This window comes from Melanotaenia boesemani, chromosome 11 (assembly GCF_017639745.1).
Source record: "Melanotaenia boesemani isolate fMelBoe1 chromosome 11, fMelBoe1.pri, whole genome shotgun sequence".
In the NCBI taxonomy this organism is placed as follows: domain Eukaryota; kingdom Metazoa; phylum Chordata; class Actinopteri; order Atheriniformes; family Melanotaeniidae; genus Melanotaenia; species Melanotaenia boesemani.
In genome coordinates this window covers 34126988-34148435 of record NC_055692.1, presented here as the reverse complement: position 1 = coordinate 34148435, position 21448 = coordinate 34126988, and the positions used below count along the sequence as shown (strand labels likewise).

Genomic DNA, 21448 nt, shown 5'->3' with positions numbered 1-21448 from the left:
ACTTCACATGAATATGTGTGTCTGTGCATAATTGTCCCTAATGTAGAATAAATACATTTTCACTTTCTAATTTGTTTAGCTTATATCAAGTTATCCAAGGCTAACAGTTACACAGGACATAACAGGTCAGATAGCTTAACAGCATGAACAAGCCAGATAGTTAAAGGATGAACATTTATACACACACAAATTAAATAAATAACATTGAAAGCCGTAGAAAGATGCTGTTTAGGCAGAAATATAACTAACTCACAACATACTGAGTCTGCTCTCCATGTGCTGACCGCTGCTCTTAAGTTTCAACGTCATCATCCAGCCGTTCACCTGCTGCTCAGTAGTGCAGCTGCACACTCTTGCCCTAAGGGGGCACTCATACCTCATAAACAGCCAACACACGTACCCCACTTCTCATCCCACAAATCCAGTTTCCTTCCAAATTTGGCTCCATTAAATAAAGATTTTCCAACGTTAGAAGATTTATTGTTACAACATAGAAATAATCCACCAAATCTCTTCAGTTTGCTGGTGTAAAAGTTTTACAAGAGTGGTTGGTCCGACACTTTTTCAATAAAAAGATAATTTTTATCAGGAAAATATTCCTTGGTTTTACAGTAAAGTTATGTCAAACAGCTGAGAGAAGCAGTCCACAGAGATCACGTGCTACTTGGCTCAGGATAGTAAATCTGCTCCTTGTTCTAGGCTTAACCTGAAATACCTGCATATTCCAGTTATTTAACAACACATAACATCTTCATCTATGAGCTCCAAAGAAATGAAAACATGACAGAAAATCTGTTTTGCGTGTTAACACTGGTGTGAAGTAAAAGAAACAACTTTTTCTTTGTACTTAAACAAAGACCCCCTCTTCCCTTTAATGTGGGGATGGATTAAAGAACAGCTAAATAAACAAATCTGAAGGTTATGTATTCACCACTTATTTATGTCAGAGGGCAGTTTGCTTTTTATACTTGATGAAATTTAAGGTGTGAAACTTCGTATCTGTGGTGGTCCCTCCCTGTAGGATCAGCTGCTGCCACCAGATACATCCTCAGCTCTTGTTATCTGATGAAAAGGTCTCTTTCAGTCTGGTCCATGTACCTAAACTTTTTCTGGGGATGAGTTTCCTGGAGCAGAATCACTCATTGCTTTTTAACTTCAGTCCTCCATTTTAAATTCTTCTTTTTTCTTCTTCTTCTAACTTTAAGTCGCAGATCAGATTTTCTGTCTTTATTAAAGGAGTTAACTCGTAATTATTATTTGTGATTAATAAATTGGCTAAATGAATTCATTCTGTTGCTTTAACTGTATTATATTTCTAGCTCTACTCATCTTCAGATGGTCCACCTAACATAATCCTTCTTTTCCACAGCAGCTTTCCCTCTGATTTGACTTCCTTTGAGAGTAAAACGACTCCTCACTTTCTGCTCTTTCTGTATTTGCATCCTCTGTTTTTCCTCGCCACCTTCCTGTCTGACTTTTGCAACCTTTTCCTGTGTGTGTGTGTCTGGCTTTCTTTTTCTCTTTTTGTCCCCGTTTGTCCCTCGTCCTCCTTCATGTCCAGCTTTTTACAGCGCAGCGCCGCTCACCTCAGCTGGCATCATTCCTATCATGCAGTCGTTGTGTCCAGATGGACAAAGGGATGAATTTGGTTTCCTGCAGTACAAGAACTCCACGTAAGAACATCCTTTCAACAAGTAATATTTATTGCTACTTTTTTTAAAGTTATGTTTCTAATAAACAAAGGAAAATGTTTTAATTATATTTTTAATGGTAAAAAATATAAATATAATATAAAATATAAAATATTTCTCATATTTAAAAATAAAATCACAATAATTTTTATTCCTTGGCAGTAATAAAAAAAAATATTCAGTTTATTACATTCTTATGCTCATAATTCAATAATGAATTAAAAGTAGTGTAAAGTACAACTATATGACCAACGTTCAGGAACTTTTGGTTTTCAAACACTTGGATCATCTGCTTTTTAACAGCAGTTATTAAACACACTCTGTCCCAAAAACAAAGTTACCGCCTGGATTTAACAGGTTAGAGCCTCCCACTGGATAATTCCTGCATAGATGATGACGTTTCCCCTGCATCATGTTATTTAACCCCAACCGAGCAGATTCTCATTTCTTAAACAACCATGTGGGGAGACACATCCTGTGGTCGTGGAAAAGATGTTCATCTGTTTCAAAAGGGTCAGATTACTGGCATCAGGCAGAGAAAACATGTAAGGAGATGCTGAAACCACTGAAACTGGGTTAAGATCTGTCCAACACATTATTTTAAACTGGAAGGTTAGTGGGGAACCATCATCTTCCAGGATAAAGAATGCAGTCTGAAAAACATCTTCAGTGATGGTGATCAGCGATCACTTAAACATTTGGTGAAACCAGATGTTTAAAAACCACCAGCAGAACTCAGGGCGATGTTGAATAGTAGAAGAACATTTCCACATGAGCAATGTGAAGCGAACTCAGAGGATTGGGCCTGAACAGCTGTGCAGCCATAAGAAAACCAGTTTGCTATAAAGATATAACTCTGGAGGAGTCCACATGACCTTCTGGTCTGATTAGTCCAGATTTACCCAGATCCAGACTGATGGAGCATCAGGGTATGAAGAGTTGCAGATAAAGTGATAGAGCCTACTGTATAAGCCTTTGGGGGCAGTCTATGACCTGGGGTTGCTGCAGTTGGTCAGGTCTAGTTTCAGAGGCTGGACTCTCCCATCATCAATACAAGATCTTGGAGAGAAATGAAGGCAACTCTGGATGTGACATTGTAGAAGCTTATTGGGATGATGCCACAGTGAATCCCACTGGAGTCAGAGCTGAAGGAGGTCATAGACTCTCCAACAATGTGTTAGTGGGGGAAAGTTCTATGGCTTTGTAATTCTTGTAAATCTTATCCATTAATGTAAAAAATTAATGAAAAATAAGGATAAAAATTCCAGGATTTATTAGTTAGAAGGTAACAAGTCAGCAGGATGAGTGTGAAGCTGCCTTTCTTCTAAACACAGAGGGAACAACACCTGATTTCCACCCACCAGGTGAGTTTCCTACTAGAACTGACAAAATGTTATAATGTCCTATAGCCTATAGCTATAGTCCTACAGCCCAAGGGTTGCCGGTTTGATCCCGGCCCACAGAGCTCATGTCGAGGTGTCCCTGAGCCAGACACTGAACCCCTAATTGCTCCTGATGGTTGTGGTTGAGCGCCTTGCATGGCAGCTTCTGCCATCAGTGTGTGAATAAGACGTATATGTAAAGCTATATAAGTACAGACCATTTACCATAATCTAGATCGGGAAGGGAAAGTAAATTTTATGACATTTTAGAATCTGACAAAAAAGCTATAAAATAGAACTTTTAGCACTTTCCATAGTAATTCTGTGAAATGAATGAAGAATATGAAGAACGGGTTTTCAGCTGCTTGTGGACAGACCAGAGATAAGAAGCTGGAGGAGGAAGAAACCTCAGCACAACACTGCTTCATGTTAACACAGATCACCCTGAATGCTTTAAATCACTGAGCGCCATGATGATATCAGTCCCAGTCCAGTACTCCCATCATGCCTTGTTTATCTGCATGAGTTTCCAGTCAGTAAAGAATGGACTCAGTTAACATGCAATGAAATAATTACTGTGTTGATGTGATAACTTGCCCTGCCCTAATATTTTTATAACACTTAAGTATATTTTATAGTTTTTATTTATAAATACATAATTATAAATATTTAGTTAAATTGGTGGCTTGATTTAAGTAAAGCTTTCTTTGGAAAAACTTGCAAATGATGAAACCATGTTGTTTTCTTGAGCTGAAAAGTATTCACGTCCACATGTTAGGGTGACCCAGCTGCTGGAGCGGCTCAGTGAGGTGGTGGAACAGAATCGACTCTTCATGTCTGACAGACCTGGGTTGGGTCAGGAGCTGGACACCCTGCAACAGCACCTGGAGAGTCTCAGCTCCACCCCTTTACCACCTGACTACAACTTCAACAAGAGCCAAGGTCTGACATGCAGCCAGTCTTTATCTCATCTGTTGTCATGACAATGTGAAGAATTTCGTCTGTACAAGAAAATGCTGAACACAGTCATAGCTGATGTGAGATGGAAGAATGGATAGTAAATTAAAAATATATGTGTTGGATTCAGGCTTCACTCTGGCCAGCGTGTTAAAGAACCAGACAGTTTTCCAGCAGTTCCTGCTCTCCAATCTTTCCCTGTCCAACTCCTCAGCCAGCCTTCTGCTCAACACTCCCATCAGCCTGAAAGAGGTAAGCCAGCCTCAGTCAGACATTTTAATATTCTCACTGTCAGTTATGTTCAGGAGAATATCTACCAGGATTCCAGGCTTAACTTCTTCCACTAAGGGTTCATTCCCACCGGGATAGTCTGAGGGACTTTCTTCAATTGGCCAGGGAATCTCAGGAAATGTTGCACCTTCCTTTGGCTTGGCTTTCACATTATACTTTACTGAATCGGACCAAACCGCCTGGACAACGTCATGCAGTTACAACAGCTACTTACTAAGGGGTTAACGTCCCCAAAATGAACACTGACCAAGAAAAAAGAAAAAGATAGTTGCCTGGTTTGGCATCGGGATCCAATATCCGCGGCAAGAAGGGAGAGTGCAGCACAAACGCGGTTTTTAGCGGCTAACAGCGCGCCTTAGCTTTAGCCCACCTACCGTCATTAGCCGGTTAGCTCATGTTAGATCCGAGTTTGCTCAGTTAGCTCTTAGCTACAGGCAGCTCAGTGTTTGATAGACGTTAATCATCCACCCCCACCTTCACAGTCCCCCTCTCAGCTCTGCCACTTTGCCCATTTTTGGATTTTCCAGGACTAATGACACGTGATGATGCCAAGATGGCGACAGTGGGAACTGCCTAACGAACTTCACTTTTGCTCTTCAGAAACCTACAGGTGACATCACGGAGGCTTCGTCCGTCTTTTATATACAGTCTATGTTGTGGCTGCCAGATCTGTATTTCTGCCAGATTCGTATTTTTGTCGACTGCGCATGCGCATCGCGGCGGCCATCTTGGACGCTGAAATACGGCAACACCGTCTAGTCAAATCTGTGTGGTAGACGCTTTTTAGCTTATGGTGAACAACTTTTTTTGCCTCTTTTTGCAGCTTCGCGATGAGGGGATTTGTCTTCTTCAACAATGTTCAAGCCTTCATGGCTGATGGCGTAATAACTGAGCAACAGATTTACCAACAACCTAAACCAAGTTTGTTAACATGCAAAATCTAGAAGGGAACTGACCCAAAACATGCAGTTCAATGTAACATGTTCACAATTTCAAAAGACAACCCTTTCAGCTCAATGAACATAAAAAATAAAGCTTTTATAAGAAAATGTTGATGTCAGTGCTGCTGAATGTCCCTGCTATTCTATGCTCACTTGTTACAATCAGGGGAAATGGACAGCAGCCTTCAGGTCATCATTCTCCACCCTGTGGTCCAGCTGATTCTGGAGTCTGATGACCTGTTCAAGCTCTCGGATCTGTCGGTCTGTTTTATGACTGACAAGTGTGCGGTAAAAGTGGACAGCGAAGACAATAAAAACAAGTCCAAACGGCACCATGATGCAGGTGGAAGCAATGGCTGCCGCCTCTCCGGGACTTATGGTGCCATTATCTTCTTCCTTGTCGTTTTTAAGAGGTAAGAATTTCACCCACACAGATTTGACTAGACGGTGTTGCCGTATTTCAGCGTCCAAGATGGCCGCCGCGATGCGCATGCGCAGTCGACAAAAATACGAATCTGGCAGAAATACAGATCTGGCAGCCACATATGTGTCAAACTCAGCTTCTCGAGGGCTGCTATCCTGTAGATTTTTTGGGGGTTTCCCTGCTCCAACACACCTGATTCCAATCAGATGGATCCAATGGCTTGTCAACTTCCTGACTCCCATTAATTTCAGTCAGGTGTGTTGAAGCAGGAAAACGACTAAAACCTGCAGGATAGCGGGTTTTAGTCTAGGACTCTAGGACCGGAGTTTGATACCTGTAGTGTAGAAGATCTTAGGGCTGCATTTCTTATTGATGAGAGGACTTTAATTACCTATTTTTTAATTATTTTCATGACCTCTACTTTAGAGCTCCATCCTATGCTCAGATATGTTCATCTCTCACATTGTTTAGTTTTTTCCAGTTGGAACACATCTGTCTTTAATTTGTCAGAAATGTCAGGTCTGACACAGTCAGTTCACAGTTAATGTGCAACAGGTTAAAGGTTTTAACCCTTAAAACTCCACTAAATCTCCAGCACCCCCAAGATGCTATCACTAATATCAACAACAGTCTCTCAGGAACGGTAGTGTGTAACTCTGTGGGTTAGATTGTGATGGATAGCTTACCCTTTAGGTGATCTACGGATGTTTTCCAGGCATTTATATTCCATCCAGGAGGTTTACAATCCAGCCACAACATGTAGTGTTTATTCTGACTCCACAATGATTGACCCATGATAACACCATTATTTATTGAATTCATAAATGAATGAATGAATTCATTCATCATTAAAAAGATCACTATCACTACTATGTTTCTAAGAGACCTCTATTTTCACCAGGAAATTATGATGAAGACACTTCCTGTCAAACCTCAGATAGTTAAATGTCCACTCAGGAGCAGCAAAAGTGAGCAGAAAGTTTGTTTGTTTGAAAAGGGAAAAACGGTCCTCTATGGCTGGAATAAAGCCAAGAAGACATTTTTGATGCACAGTGGAGCCAAAAACAAGCTGAGTTGAAGTTGATTTTGTAAGGATAGTAGATAAATAGTCAGATAAATAACTATAAATAGCCACAAACAGCCGGAGGTAAAAGTGTAAATAGTTGTGTTTTTTCTCTTGAAAGCCAAGACTTTAGAGAATGATGTGCAGATGAGAAAAGGCTTGGTCACTGTTGATCTGTGTGCTATGTCCACAAAATACTGTTAGTAATAAATTCTGTTTTGTTGTTTTGGTCGGCCTTTATGCTGCTATATCTATTGATACATTCATTTTGCATCATTTTAGCCTCAGAATCTGACAGCTGCGGATTATCTGAAGAAATGTCTGGATGTTGACTGGGACACAAAGGGTTAAGCTTCTACGTGCAGTTTTACATTGAAGAAAAAAAAGAGAGGACCAAACATTTTAAACAGGATTTGGAGTTTTAAGGTTTAATTTAGTATGACTTGTGGGGACCCACATGCTAAAGTTGTTGGCAGTTTACTTCTACAGGGTGTGCAGAATTATTAGGCAAGTTGTATTTTTGGGGATTAATTTTATTATTGAATAACAACTATGTTCGCAATGAACACAAAAGACTCATAAATATCAAAGCTGAATATTTTTGGAAGTTGGAGTGGGGCTTTTTTAGTTTTAGTATCTTAGGAGGATATCTGTGTGTGCAGGTGACTATTACTGTGCATAATTATTAGGCAACTTAACAAAAACCAAATATATACCCATTTCATTTATTTATTTTCACCAGGGAAACAAATATAACAACTCAAAATTTACAAATATACATTTCTGGCATTCAAAACAAAAAGAAATCAGTGACCAATATAACCACCTTTCTTTGCGAGGACACTCAGAAGCCTGCCATCCATAGATTCTGTCAGTGTCTTGATCTGTTCACGATCAACATTGCGTGCAGCAGCAACCACAGCCTCCCAGACCCTGTTCAGAGAGGTGTACTGTTTTCCCTCCCTGTAGATCTCACATTTGATGAGGGACCACAGGTTCTCTATGGGGTTAAGATCAGGTGAACAAGGAGGCCATGTCATTATTTTTTCTTCTTTTAGACCTTTTCTGGCCAGCCACGCAGTGGAGTACTTGGATGCGTGTGATGGAGCATTGTCCTGCATGAAAATCATGTTTTTCTTGAACGATGCTGACTTCTTCCTGTACCACTGCTTGAAGAAGGTGTCTTCCAGAAACTGGCAGTAGGACTGGGAGTTGAGCTTGACTCCATCCTCAACCCAAAAAGGTCCCACAAGCTCATCTTTGATGATACCAGCCCATACCAGTACCCCACCTCCACCTTACTGGCGTCTGAGTCGGAGTGGAGCTCTCTGCCCTGTACTGATCCAGCCACGGGCCCATCCATCTGGCCCATCAAGACTCACTCTCATTTCATCAGTCCATAAAACCTTAGAAAAATCAGTCTTGTGATATTTCTTGGCCCAGTCTTGACGTTTTATCTTGTGTGTCTTGTTCAGTGGTGGTCGTTTTTCAGCCTTCCTTGCCTTGGCCATGTCCCTGAGTATTGCACACCTTGTACTTCTTGGCACTCCAGTGATGTTGCAGCTCTGAAATATGGCAAAACTGGTGGCCAATGGCATCTTGGCAGCTTCACGCTTGACTTTCCTCAGTTCATGGGCAGTTATTTTGCGTCTTGTTTTTTCAACACGCTTCTGTTGACTATTTTGAATGAAACGCTTGATTGTTCGATGATCACGCCTCAAAAGCTTGGCAATTTTAAGAGTGCTACATCCCTCTGCAAGACATCTCACTATTTTTGACTTTTCAGAGTCCGTCAAATCTCTCTTCTGCCCCATTTTGCCAAAGGAATGGAAGTTGCCTAATAATTATGCACACCTGATATAGGGTGTTGATGTCATTAGACCACACCCCTTCTCATTACAGAGATGCACATCACCTGATATGCTTAATTGGTAGTAGGCTTTCAAGCCTGTACCGGTTGGAGTAGAACAACATGCATGAGGATGATGTGGTCAAAATACTCATTTGCCTAATAATTCTGCACACAGTGTACAGAGAATAAAATCACAGAAAGCTTTGCTGCTAACTCCTTTCTACATTCAGCTGAGACATGAAGACACAGGCTACTTTTTCTGATAGTAGGGATGAGAGTCAGGCTGATTAAAGATGAGTGAGTCGGATACCGTTACCAGCATTCCTGCAGTGTGACAATCATAAATGCTGCTTCTTTATATGTGTGGTGTTTCTGTATCCTGCAGGTGTACAGTCTGCTTTTTGGTACATCTCTCGGAGATGCTGGAGGGACCCATACTTTGATTCATGGAGTGAAGGACATCAAGCAAAAATCTGGAGACAAAGTTTTGCAGATGAAGGTGAGGTCAGGCACACACAATATTTTATTTTATTTAACCTTTATTTAAGCAGGAAAGTCCCACTGAGATTAAAAACAAGGGAGCCTTGGCCAAGAGGCAGCAAAAATATCAATTACAACAATTAACAATTAAAATTACTTACATTATTATCCCTCACTTTGGGGATAATTTGATAATTATCATTCATTTATTTTTTCTTATCAAACATAGAGATTTAACATTAGATGAGAACAGCAGCCCCTCTCTGGTCTGTCACCTTATCTTGGTGAAGGGGTTTGTGTGTCTCAGTGATCCTAGGAGCTCTGTTGTTGTGGGCTTCATGCCCCTTGTCGTCATACTTGAAGCCACCAGCTGCTTGGTGGTGAGTTGGTTGAGATGGTGGGGAAGTTGCTGTTCAGACCTGGTAACTCGGGCATGAGAGAAGTGTGGTGAGGCCATGGAGAAAGACTTCCAAATGGCTTCGAGGACATTCTGGTGCAACATCCAGCAGCTCAGGAGGGAAAGCAGTGATACTTCAAACATCCCAGTAACACCGCTTCCGATGAGGAAGCAGAGTCTGGGGTCCCAAGGGTGGGCCCCCTAATCTTCAGGGCTGAAGGTAGTTAAGAAGCTCCTCGAATGCAGATCCCTGGGGGTGGATGAGATTTGCCCAAAGTTCCTCAACGCTGTAGAGTGGTGGGGCTGTTTTGGTTGATATGCCTCTGCAACGTCCCGTGGACATCGGGGACAGTGCCTCTGGACTGTCAGACTGGGATGGTGGTCCCCATCTTCAAGAAGGGGGACTGGATGATGTGTTCCAGCTACAGGGGGATCACACTCCACAGACTCCCTGATAAGGTTTATTCAGGGGTCTTGGAGAGGAGGTTCTGTTGGATAGTTAAACCTTGGATTAAAGAGGAGCAGTGCATTTTTTTTCCCAGTCATGAAACAGAGGACCAGCTCTACACCCCCTTCTGGGTCTTGAAGAGGCGATGGGAGTTCACCTAACCAGTCTACATATGTTTTGTGGACTTGAAGAAGGCATTTGGCTGTGGCCCCTGGAGCATCCTCTGGAGGGGGTTTTGGAAGTATGAGCTACTGGATCCCCTTGTACAAACTGCCTGGTCCATGTACAAACGCAGGGCTGCGTATCGTCACTGATTTCCTGAATCGATTCACAGCCTATTTCAATTCGAAGGCAATACAAAGTGCTTTACATGATTCATGCATGTTAAAAACAAAACAAACTTTTACACATCAAAACTGAATTACCTAAAGAATTAAAAACACTCATTATGATCTTTCACACGGTCGCACACACACACACACACACACACAAAGCAACCCCCCCAGACTCTTTAACTTCTGTCTCCAAGCCGAAAGCAGCTATAAAATATTTAAAGTAATAAATAAACACCTGGCTCAATGCTGCTGTGAGGAAACGAGATTATGGGGATCCATCCACACCAGGAGCCGGTCCACCCACGTCCTACATGGGCCGCCACCGTGGCAGCCACCCCAATCAATGCAGACCAGCATTGGATCTATTTAAGCCTTAATACAACTTAGAAATTCCTTCAATGACGCTTGTTCAGCTGTGCACGTTCCCGTGGCAACTGTGATGCTATCAGTGTAACTGTAAAGAAATCCTCCGACTGCTCCTCACTGGAGCAAAATGCTTCCATCTCCACCTGGCTGAGAGTATTTAGAAAACTTTCATATTTTTGTCTGATTTTCCACTAGTTGACATGTTTTCCGACGCATGCACTCTGTCCTCTGATGGAAACATGCGTGTGTGTGTGTGTGTGTGTGTGTGTGTGTGCGTTGACTCATGCAAATCAGAAAAAAAGCATCAGACTGTTTAATGTTTGATAAAAGGACGAAATGTAAATGACCATATTAGATTTTTTTCAAAGTACATACATGCGTGGTGACATCATTTCCTGCGTTCTTAGCATTAGCCACTAATATGAGATCCCGCAGTCTTTGCATTAACTGCTAACATGAGGATGCTAATACTTTACTCTTCTTTAATGTTTCTTTTTTTAAGCTTTGCAGATGTATGTTATCTTGTGTCTGAAAAATTCTGTCCAGTTTAGTCAGAAGTGTCATGTTTTTCTTTCTTTTCCACAGATGGGGAAGGTTGTGCAGCATATTTCAATAATTTCATTTTCACAAATAGAGTAAAGGTTTCACAAATCAGAAAATTGAAAACACATTTATTGAAGTCTGAGTTCATTATAATGCAGCTATAGTAGAGTCGCATTATAATTATAATGAAAGAAAAACTCACAATGGTCACAGAAATAACTTGAATCTGACTAAAGTAATAATATAAGTTCTATTAAATTTAACCAATGAACATTTTTTTTAAATAATTCAACAGAATTATTTAAAAAAATAAATGAAACAGGCCTGGACAAAAATGATGGTACCCCTAGAAAAGACCAAAGGGACGTGTTAATCCAAGGTGTGTCCACTAATTAGCATTACAGGTGTCTACGATCTTGTAACCAGTCAATGGGTCTATATATAAGCTACAGGTAGTCACTGTGCTGTTTGGTGACATGGTGTGTACCACACTCAACATGGACCAGAGGAAGCAAAGGAAAGAGTTGTCTCAGGAGATTAGAAAGATAATTATAGACGAGCATGTTAAAGGTAAAGGCTATAAGACCATCTCCAAGCAGCTGGATGTTCCTGTGGCTACAGCTGCACATATTATTCAGAAATGTAAGATCCATGGGACTGTAGCCAACCTCCCTGGACGTGGCAGCAGGAGGAAAACTGATGACAAATCAAAGAGACGGATAATACGAACGGTAACAAAAGAGCCCAGAAACACTCCTAAAGAGATTAAAGGTGAACTTCAAGCTGAAGGAACATCAGTGTCAGATTGCAGCATCCGTCCTTGTTTGAGCCAAAGTGGACTTAATGGGAGATGACCAAGGAGGAACCATTGTTAAAAACAAATCATAAAAAAGACAAACTACATGCTGACAAGCCACAAAGCTTCTGGGAAAATGTCCTATGGACAGATGAGCCAAAGATGGAACTTTTTACCAAGACACATCAGCTCTATGTTAACAGGCGGAAAAATGAAGCATATGAAGAAAAGAACACTGTCCCTACTGTGGAACATGGAGGAGGTTCTGTTATGTTCTAGGCCGCTTTGCTGCATCTGGCACAGGGTGTCTTGAATCTGTGCCGGTACAATGAAATCTCAAGACTATCAAGGGATTCTAGAGAGAAATGTGCTGGCCAGTGTCAGAAAGCTTGGTCTCAGTCGCAGGTCATGGGTCTTGCAACAGGACAATGACCCAAAACACAGTTAAAAACACCAAGAATGGCTAAGAGGAAACATGGACTATTCTAAAGTTTTATGAGCCCTGACCTAAATCCTATTGAGCATCTTTGGAAGGAGCTGAAACATACCGTCTGGAAAAGGCTCCCTTCAAACCTGAGACAACTGGAGCAGTTTGCTTATGAGAAGTGAACCAAAATACCTGCTGAGAGGTGCAGAAGTCTCATTGACAGTTACAGGAATCGATGGATGGCAGTGGTTGCTTCAAAAGGTTGTTCAACAAAATATTAAGTTAAGGGAACCATAATTTTTGTCCAGTCCTGTTTCATGACTTTATTTTTTTAAATAATTCTGTTGAAACATGGTTGAAAAGAAATGTCTGACTTTCATTTGTTAAATTTCATAGAATCTTTATTTATTACTTTTGTCAGATTCAAATTATTTCTGTGACCATTGTGAGTTTTCTTTCATTAACCGAAGGGAACCAACAATCTTGTCCACGTGTGTAGTTATCAGAAATGGTGACCTCGGTGATCGTGGCTATGTGAGGGTCACATTATGTTAGAAGAGTCCAGACATAGGTTTGCATTAAGGATTGTAAAAGTGCTTCACATTTTGTACAGTTTTATGTGAAATGTGAACTTGTTTAGCCCTCAGAAAGCGTTTCGTATTTTTGTAAATGTCAAAACGATTTCTATGATGGAAATGTGCATCCCGAAAATGTAAAAGTGTTGCAGTGGATGTAATATTGTTTTTCACCTCCCGGCCACCGTAGTATTCTGATATCAAGATGGTTTACACAGAATGATAAATTCTTTTGGTGTCATTTTCAAACAGAAACCTCAAACAGTGTTTGGTGCAGAATTTGCTGGTGACACCAGATTGATGCTGACATTGGTGATGTTTTTTTTCTTCCACTGTGGGTGATGAACATAATGAACATCAGTTCTGTAACTGTGTTTATAGACTACTAAACACGTCCAAACCTGGTCTTGACGGACATATTTTCCTTGTCCACCCCACCCTGATCCTGTAGGAGAAGCTGCTGGGAGGTGTTAACAGTCTGGGTGGAGGTCTGATACATGAAGTCTTACATGATGCAACAAAAGCCACCCTCAGACAGGCTGCGTTCAGGCTGATGTTACGGGCGTTGGGCTTCCCCGAAGTCTCAGGAGGCCAAAGAAACAACCAGCAGGAGATAAAGGAGGTGGAGGTATGCTCACCGATTCACAGCACTTCTGGTTTCCAGCTTAACTATCAGCTACTTTAAAAACTACAGTGTAAACTAAAGTGTTGACCTAAACAGCTCTGCAGACCTAGCACAACTAAACCAGTTGAAGCAGGGATAATTACCCTTTAATCTTACCCTTAAAGGCTAAGATTTAACTCCTGATTAGAAATGTTTGCTGGGGAGACTGGACTATCTGAATTATTTAAATAAAGATCAGTATGCAATCCAAAAGCCTGTCTCAAGACTGCTGCAGACAGAAGGAATCCACTGACTTATTTTGATTAAATAACTTCTTTGGTATGTGCAAAAGAAAGGCTTTGAAGCTAATATCTGCTTTGAGGTGACTTTTTTGTGAATTGGTGCAATACAAATAAATAAATTGAAATTTATCTGCTTGAGATATTTCAAGGCGTTTAGAGAGAAGCTTCTGTTCCAGGATCAGGAGATGTATAGATGAGGCAGTCAATGGCCAACAAGGACGTCAGTCAGCGGTTCTTTCACGAGGCATCACTTCAGTTAGACGTGTACAAATATGGAATAGTTTGCTTTCGATTGCTTTCTATTTAATTGTATTTCTTATAAGTAAAATCAGGTCGACAGAGGAGTGAGTTAAGACTGGTTTTAATGTACAACCTGAATTCCAGAAATGTTGGGATGTTTGTTAAATTTGAACAAAATAAAAACTGAAAGACTGTCAAATCACATGAGCCACTATTTTATTTTCCACCAGAACATGGTCAGCATGCCTCATGCCTGTAAGCATCACATTTGACATGAGCTCATTTTGCATAAAATTGTCAGAAGTCTGTTTTTTTTTTTTTTTTTTATGTTCTGTTGTGAATAAAATATTGGCTCGTGGGATTTGAAGGTCTTTGTTTTTGTCTAGTTCAAATTTAAAGAACATCTCAACTTTTCTGGAATCGGGTTGTAGTTTGTAGTCACTGAAACACATACGAATATTTATATTTAAAAAAAGGACTATCTAAATCTTTTTTATAATGATGAAGAGGTGTGATCAGAGGGAAAACAATATCCATTTTCTCTTATGAAAAGAAAATTGGGTTTCAAAAGCTAAATAATTTTGAGCTGAACTGAGGATGACTGCCCTGACAAATAAAAAGTTAGAAGATGAACTGAAGCTGTCAAATGTTGGATACACTGATTAAATTGTGGTAAGATTATTAGTTTGCAGATCAGAAAACTCGTCAGAGGTCTTGAGACGGTGCCCTTATAACTTACTTTGCACCAAACAAAGATGTCAGATTTAAGAAATTGATTGCAAAAGGCTTAAATTCTTATTACTTATTACTCCACAAGAGGACGCTCCAGAGTTTTGGAGCTCTTTGGAAAAACTTCGGTTTGGAAAAAAAGGACTCTTATAGATTTAATGGAAGATGGAAGTTTATCATTTCTATCCTTAACTAAATCAGGAAAGTGCAATAACGTCATCTCTGAAATATACAGTGGTCTTCAGTTTTTTAAACGGAAGGGAACAGACTACATCTGAAGAAAGAGGAGAGGAAACATTGATCTCTGTAGAGAGTTGTCAGAAAATACTTATATTGGAATGGTGTGGCTTTTGCTGACATTACGGTAACGGTGATGCTTGTTGGAGACTTTGTGGGACCAACCAGCCACAGTCATTTGTTTTGGTGTTGCCAGTTTATTAACCTTTGCTGGGAAGAGATCTATAGACATATAGAGAATATATTTGCAGTAAATGTTTTCTTTCCATTGGTAACCATGTACCAACACCACTGACAGAAAAGTAGTAAATATGTTCCTGGCTGCAAGTAAAAATGTGTTAGAAGGAATTGGTTGAAGGTGAAGCCACCTAGTGTTGAGGAATGGATGAACATTTTGATATTTACACTGTAAGATGTGATTCATCTGAATCCATTTAATATGTGATTATTTACCTTTTTTCCCTCCCTTTAATAATATTGTACACCAATATGACCTAGCCCCCACAGTTCAGACCAAATGTGGACTTTTTCCTGTTTCATTCCCACTTAGACGAAGAAAAACCGTTGTTAGCAGAGTAACCTTTTCGAAGTCTGGGAAAGCCGTACACCAGCGTCATTCAGCTCCATTTTCCCATGGGTCAGATAGTTGGAAGGCTTTGGCCAGCGGGCCGTACATTCTCCTCTACTTTTACATTTATATTGCATCCACAATTAACACATTTGTATTTAAATCACATGCACTCAAAATCACATAAAATTACCTGCTGGCTTTTACTGCAAATAAGACAAGTAAACATAACTAGTTTATGATTTAAAAACGGTCTATAACCAGCTCTCTGACTAATACTGGGCTTACCCCAAACGATTTTCACAGTCGCAGACAGAACGGAAGATCAGAGTTTCAGAGAAATCTTAGGAGTCTTATTGGAGTCACAGCGCGCTCCCGTCATCTCCATCGTTAGGTTTAAGCTGGTAATCTGTGCTGTTTCATGTCTATCTTTTCCTCGTCTTGGGTCTGCAACAATATTAAACGTGTTTGATATTTTCGCAAGTCGCAGTGAGGAAACACAGTCAACAACAAATAGATGAGCTCTGACAAAAGCAGAAACAGGAATCCTGACAGAACGACGACCAAAATGGACAAAAAAAAAAAAAAGACGGAACAAGAAGCGGTGATGAAACGTCGTCGGTGGAGCATCCAGAAAGAGGAGCGGATGTTATTAAGAAGTAAATGTCTGCTGTGCATCGTTTATGTTACAAAGCCAGAAATCTAACAAAGGAGAGAAGAACAGAAACTCATTCATCCCTCCAGATTCTGATGAGTCGGCGTAACACCTGGTGGGCAAACATGATGTGTAATCCCTTATTGATCCTGGAGGGAGACTTCCCCCTGTTTGCTTTGCTGTGGGCAGATCAGCCCTGTTTCCATATCTAGTTGTAGTCTTGTAAATGGTGATTCACCGGCTGTCAAATCCCAGTCTGAGACTTAAAACTCTCAACATTTGTCTTTAGATGTGTCTTTTGCTAATCTTTTCAAAGTCTGCTGATGTAAGTCAGCATAAGACCGGTCAAAAACACACACGGGCCATGTTGTCTTTAACAACAGGTGAACACCTTTCAGGACCCATTACAGTTTGCATACCGTAATGGGCTTGGGGTTGAAGATGCCATCATATACCTGCTTCAGAGAGCCCACTCTCATCTGGACCAGTCAGGCAGCACTTTGAGGGTCATGTTCTTTGATTTCTCAAGTGCTTTTAATACGATTCAGCCTGCTCTGCTGTGTGAGAAGCTGCAGAAATTCCAGGTGGATCCCTCCACAACCACCTGGATTTACGACTACCTCACAAACAGACCACAGTTTGTGAGACTGAAAGGTTGTGTGTCTGAGATGGTGGTCAGCTGCACTGGAACACCACAAGGGACTGTACTTTCACCATTTCTATTCACGCTGTACACCTCAGACTTCCAGTACAACTCTGAGTTCTGTCATCTGCAGAAATACTCTGATGACTCAGCAGTTGTTGGGTGTATCAGTGATGGACAAGAAGCAGAGTACAGAGAACTGGTCGGTCAGTTTGTGAAATGGTGCGGTGACAATCATCTCATCTTGAATACCAAGAAAACAAAGGAGATGATTGTTGACTTCAGGAGGAACAAGAACACACATAGAAGTGTTTCCATCATGGGAGAGGAGGTGGAGGTGGTGGAGGAATACAAGTACCTTGGAGTTCAGCTGGACAACAGACTTGAGTGGAAAAGCAACACTGAGTACATTTACAAGAAAGGTCAGAGCAGACTCTACTTCTTAAGGAAGCTGAGATCTTTTAACGTCTGCACCAAAATGTTGCAAATGTTCTACAGGTCTGTTGTTGAAAGTGCAATCAGCTTTGCAGCAATCTGCTGGGGCAGCGGCATCAGAACCAGAGACTTGAAAAGAATTAACAAACTGATCAAGAAAGCCGGTTCTGTGCTTGGAGTAACTCTGGAGCCGCTGGAGTTGATCATCAAAAAAAGAATTCTGTACAAGCTGACGAAGATAATGGAAGATCCTTCACACCCTCTACACAACGCCGTGACGAAACAACAGAGTGTGTTCAGTGGGAGGCTTGTTCAAGTCCGATGCAAGACAGAGAGATACAGAAGATCCTTCCTTCCAGCAGCTATCAGGCTGAAGAACAAAGCCCTTAATTAATTAATGTGATTGTTTTACTAAAAAATTACTACTACTACAATATTGAATTTCCCTTTGGGATTAATAAAGTATTTTTCATTCATTCAAAATGAACTTTGATGGTAGTTTAAAGTAAGTTTTTTTTTTTTTTTTGTTTCTTTGTGGTCTGGCGAGCATCTGAGTCTGGTGGATATTCGTTGTCCAAAGTGTCGTGGGTCATCTTATGCACATTATATTCTTAATTCATTGAGCAGATGGCGATGCCTTCAGCGACGTCCACCTCATCTTCTATTTATATGTTCTTTAGCTTTAGGGGTGACAGGTTCTATAGATGCTAACTGGTTCTGTCTTCCACAGGGGGTCCTCCTGACTGGATCCATGCTGGAGTTCCTCACCTGTGGGGACGGCAGCACCACCGAGCTTAGTAAGATTCTGTTGGTGGCTGAGAAGCAGCGACCGGTGCTGCAGGCCTATCACAAGGCAGCATGCAACGAAGGAGAGGCTCAAAGATCGGAGCGCTTCAGGCAGCTGAGCCAGGAGCTGAGAGAGCAGATCAATGCACACAGTGTTACTGAGAAGGTACAGCTGAAGCCTGGACGCTGTCGTTCCACTGCAAACACTTGCTAACGGCACAGACATAACTTTTTTTCCCCCCTAAATTACATTAAAGTGAAAAAGAAATGGTCTGATTCCAATTATGAGGGATTTTAATCCAGTAGCCTGTTTTAAGAAACCAGAAGTAAAGACAAATCCAGCAGCTGATTTATGTGTTCCGCCATCTTGCTTTGCGGCCATGACCGCGGTGCTGAGTTGTAATTGGCTGGTTTCTACCATAGATATCCACAATAAAGGCTAGATGACTCACCTGCGCTGCTGGCCAATGGAGTCAAACATCCGTATTTATGTTAAATCAATATTTAGGCTACTAAAACTCAGCGTACAGAATGACAACATTATTTTATATATAAGAAAAAAAAACAGATGTGAGTGGAACAGTGGAATTGAATTTAACACTTAAAAGGCTCTGAGTTATACTGATTGACAATTACATTACCCAATTGAAGATTTCACTAGGCAGATACACAGGACACACTAGGGGATGCACGATAACCATGTTTTTTTAAACCGATACCGATAACCGATAACTTTCAGCTACTAAAGGCCGATACCGATAACTAATAACTGATAACAAACACACTTAAGATCATCATGTCACTACTAACAAAACCTAAAAGGCTTTTCACTGTTTATACGAAGAGACATTGATTTTTTTCCAGTGAAAAACTTTTAGTATGCCTCTCAAACATTTTCTAAAGATATCAAACAGAACTATTTGCTATAATGTGTGAATACATTTGGCACACGTCAGCAAAGTAGCGGCAGCTCGGCATCGTAAACCGTGGCTCCAAGTGAGGAAGACAAGAAAAGCCTCTGTCCTCAACGAGGATAAATGGCTGGTCGTTAAGCGCCATGATTAAATCTTCAATAGCCTTAGCCCGTGGGCCATGTATGGCAAATTTCTTGGATGTTTCCAACACCTCATGGATCTCTGTCAGTCCCGGTGGCTTCTTTGCGGTTGGCTTTAAGTTTTTTGCATCTTCAGCAGCCGGGTGTCCTCATAAGCTTTCAAAACTCCGTTGATTGTTTCAGTTGACTGATCAGGTTTGTAGTATTGAAGCTCGTGCTACTTTTCCCTCCTTGTGGAACTTGCTTGGAACAGTTATTACAAATAACCAGCAAACTGTCTTCTTCGGAAACTTTGAAGAATTCCCACATTACTGACACCATGTTCTCTGTTGTCAAACATAAGCGCACTGTGCTGCATGCTGGTGGTGCTGCGTTCACAGGGTGATAGAAATTCCCCATTCCCACGTTTGCTTCCAGCCTTTTCAAGTTCACACTTCTATTGTAACATATCGAAAAATACACTGGATATTGGTTCAAGTCAGTAACTCAGTCAGTTTTTTGGTTAGATTACTAATTTAAAAAACGAGTTGTCTTCCAACATGAGGGGTTATTCTTACATTTTCCCAGTCAGAGAGATTTTCTCTTTTTATGCTAATGTCACATGAACGCAGCATTTACTGCAGACCAATCAGGTCTCAATGTGTAAGCGGAGCACTGCCGCACTGACAAAAATATATATGTTTTCGGGGCGAGTCATTATGATACTGGACTTATCGGAATGACGTAATAATTTCCTGTTATTGTGCATCCCTAACCAACACAAACTACACCTCATTAATCAAAGTACACCTCAGTAAGCAAAGTACAAGCTCTTGAAAAACAAAATTGAAAAGAAAATAAATAAATATAATAAAAAAAACCAGCCCATAAAACATGACTTTGCTAAAACCCTGGGAACAGGACTGTTCTGGTTCATGTTGTTTCTCTGTAAGCTAAGCAGAGTCATCTTGGCAATGTGATGCAGCCTTAAGGCGGATTTATGGTCGCGCAGCATCTGCGTAACCACTGTAGGCAGGTTTGCTGCACGTCTTTTCCCAACTCTCTGGCCCCCTTTCCTGTCGACCTTCTTTCAAATAAAGGCCACTAGAGCTCAAAATCCTTCAATAAACAAAAAAAAGTGGCAAACGTCTGGGAAGCTGTTGTATCAGTAAGACCCACGTTACTATATATATATATATATATATATATATATATATATATATATAGATCAGATTTACCTGATAAGGTTGACTAGGAGCCTAGAAATATGAATTTAATTGATTTTTTTCTTCAGGATAATAACTTCTTCTCAGCATCTTTTTATTGTTTTATTTAAAACAATATAGATTTGTTACTTTAAAGATTAAAAATCTGAATGTTTTGAGAATCTGGCTGGTCATGTGTTGAAGTGTACAGGTTGAGAGGTCAGATCAGTTAATGTTTAACATCTGAATAAATTCTCAAGTGTTTTATTGTTCTTTGTACTTCCACCCCCACCCCGCCGTCACCTCTACAGCTGCATCTGGAGGCACCTGGATCCTTGGTCCCTCTCTCTCAGTCCCAGCTCGGGGGCCTGTTGAAGGATCTGGCAGAGGTAAAGAGGCTTCTCAAAGACGTAGACCTACTCTCAGGCTTGGCTCGGCTGTTGCCCAAAGGAGCCTGTACTGGTCAAAATCCAGCATCCCCAACCAACGTGAGCTGGTCCCTTAACACCACCACTTGTGGGCCCAACATGACTTACAGCCCTGGAGAGGAAGGGGAAGAGGGTGGAGAGGGGAGAGAAAAAGACCAGGACGAAGCGGAGAACCCTCATTCCCAGTTTTCAGCATTTGTGCAACTGTGGGCCGGACTGCAGCCCATTCTGTGTGGGAACAACAGGTAGGTAGGTGAGACGGACAAGGGGAGGAAATTCAGAAATGACTCAGTACTGATTGTTTCTTTAGGAAACACAGACATTGAAAGTCCTTTACACAAAAAATAAATGGTATATTACTTCACTTTAAACAAATTAATACCTTTTTTGTGCATGGCACGAGTCCTGGAATAACTGGTCGTGATGGCGTAAATACAGTTTTAGTTTCATTTGATGCAAAGTCAAAGAGGTAAAACAACACAAGCAACTGGTTTATTCGTTTGTATTTCTACCAAAAAAGGCTCTCTATGTTGGTTTTATTATATAAATGTGACATTTTGTGCAAAAGAGAAAATCTCTAAATTCTGATGATGAAAATTAAATATTTGTTCTTTT

The 21448-nt window shown here is 40.8% G+C and overlaps 1 protein-coding gene across 5 annotated transcripts in view; it reads left to right on the top strand.

Annotated features, from left to right (window-relative positions):
- Window positions 1–21448, top strand: part of abca2 (ATP-binding cassette, sub-family A (ABC1), member 2) — an 87779-nt gene that overhangs the window by 16584 nt on the left and 49747 nt on the right. For 3 of the 5 annotated variants that reach the window (XM_041999436.1, XM_041999434.1, XM_041999433.1), the window contains 7 exons: window positions 1562–1673; window positions 3852–4015; window positions 4161–4282; window positions 8987–9100; window positions 13420–13596; window positions 18112–18333; window positions 20717–21078. In XM_041999436.1, the coding sequence (XP_041855370.1) occupies window positions 1562–1673; window positions 3852–4015; window positions 4161–4282; window positions 8987–9100; window positions 13420–13596; window positions 18112–18333; window positions 20717–21078 (1273 nt within the window). The remainder of the gene's footprint in view (window positions 1–1561; window positions 1674–3851; window positions 4016–4160; window positions 4283–8986; window positions 9101–13419; window positions 13597–18111; window positions 18334–20716; window positions 21079–21448) is intronic. The other 2 variants (XM_041999437.1, XM_041999435.1) reach the window with 1 other exon arrangement.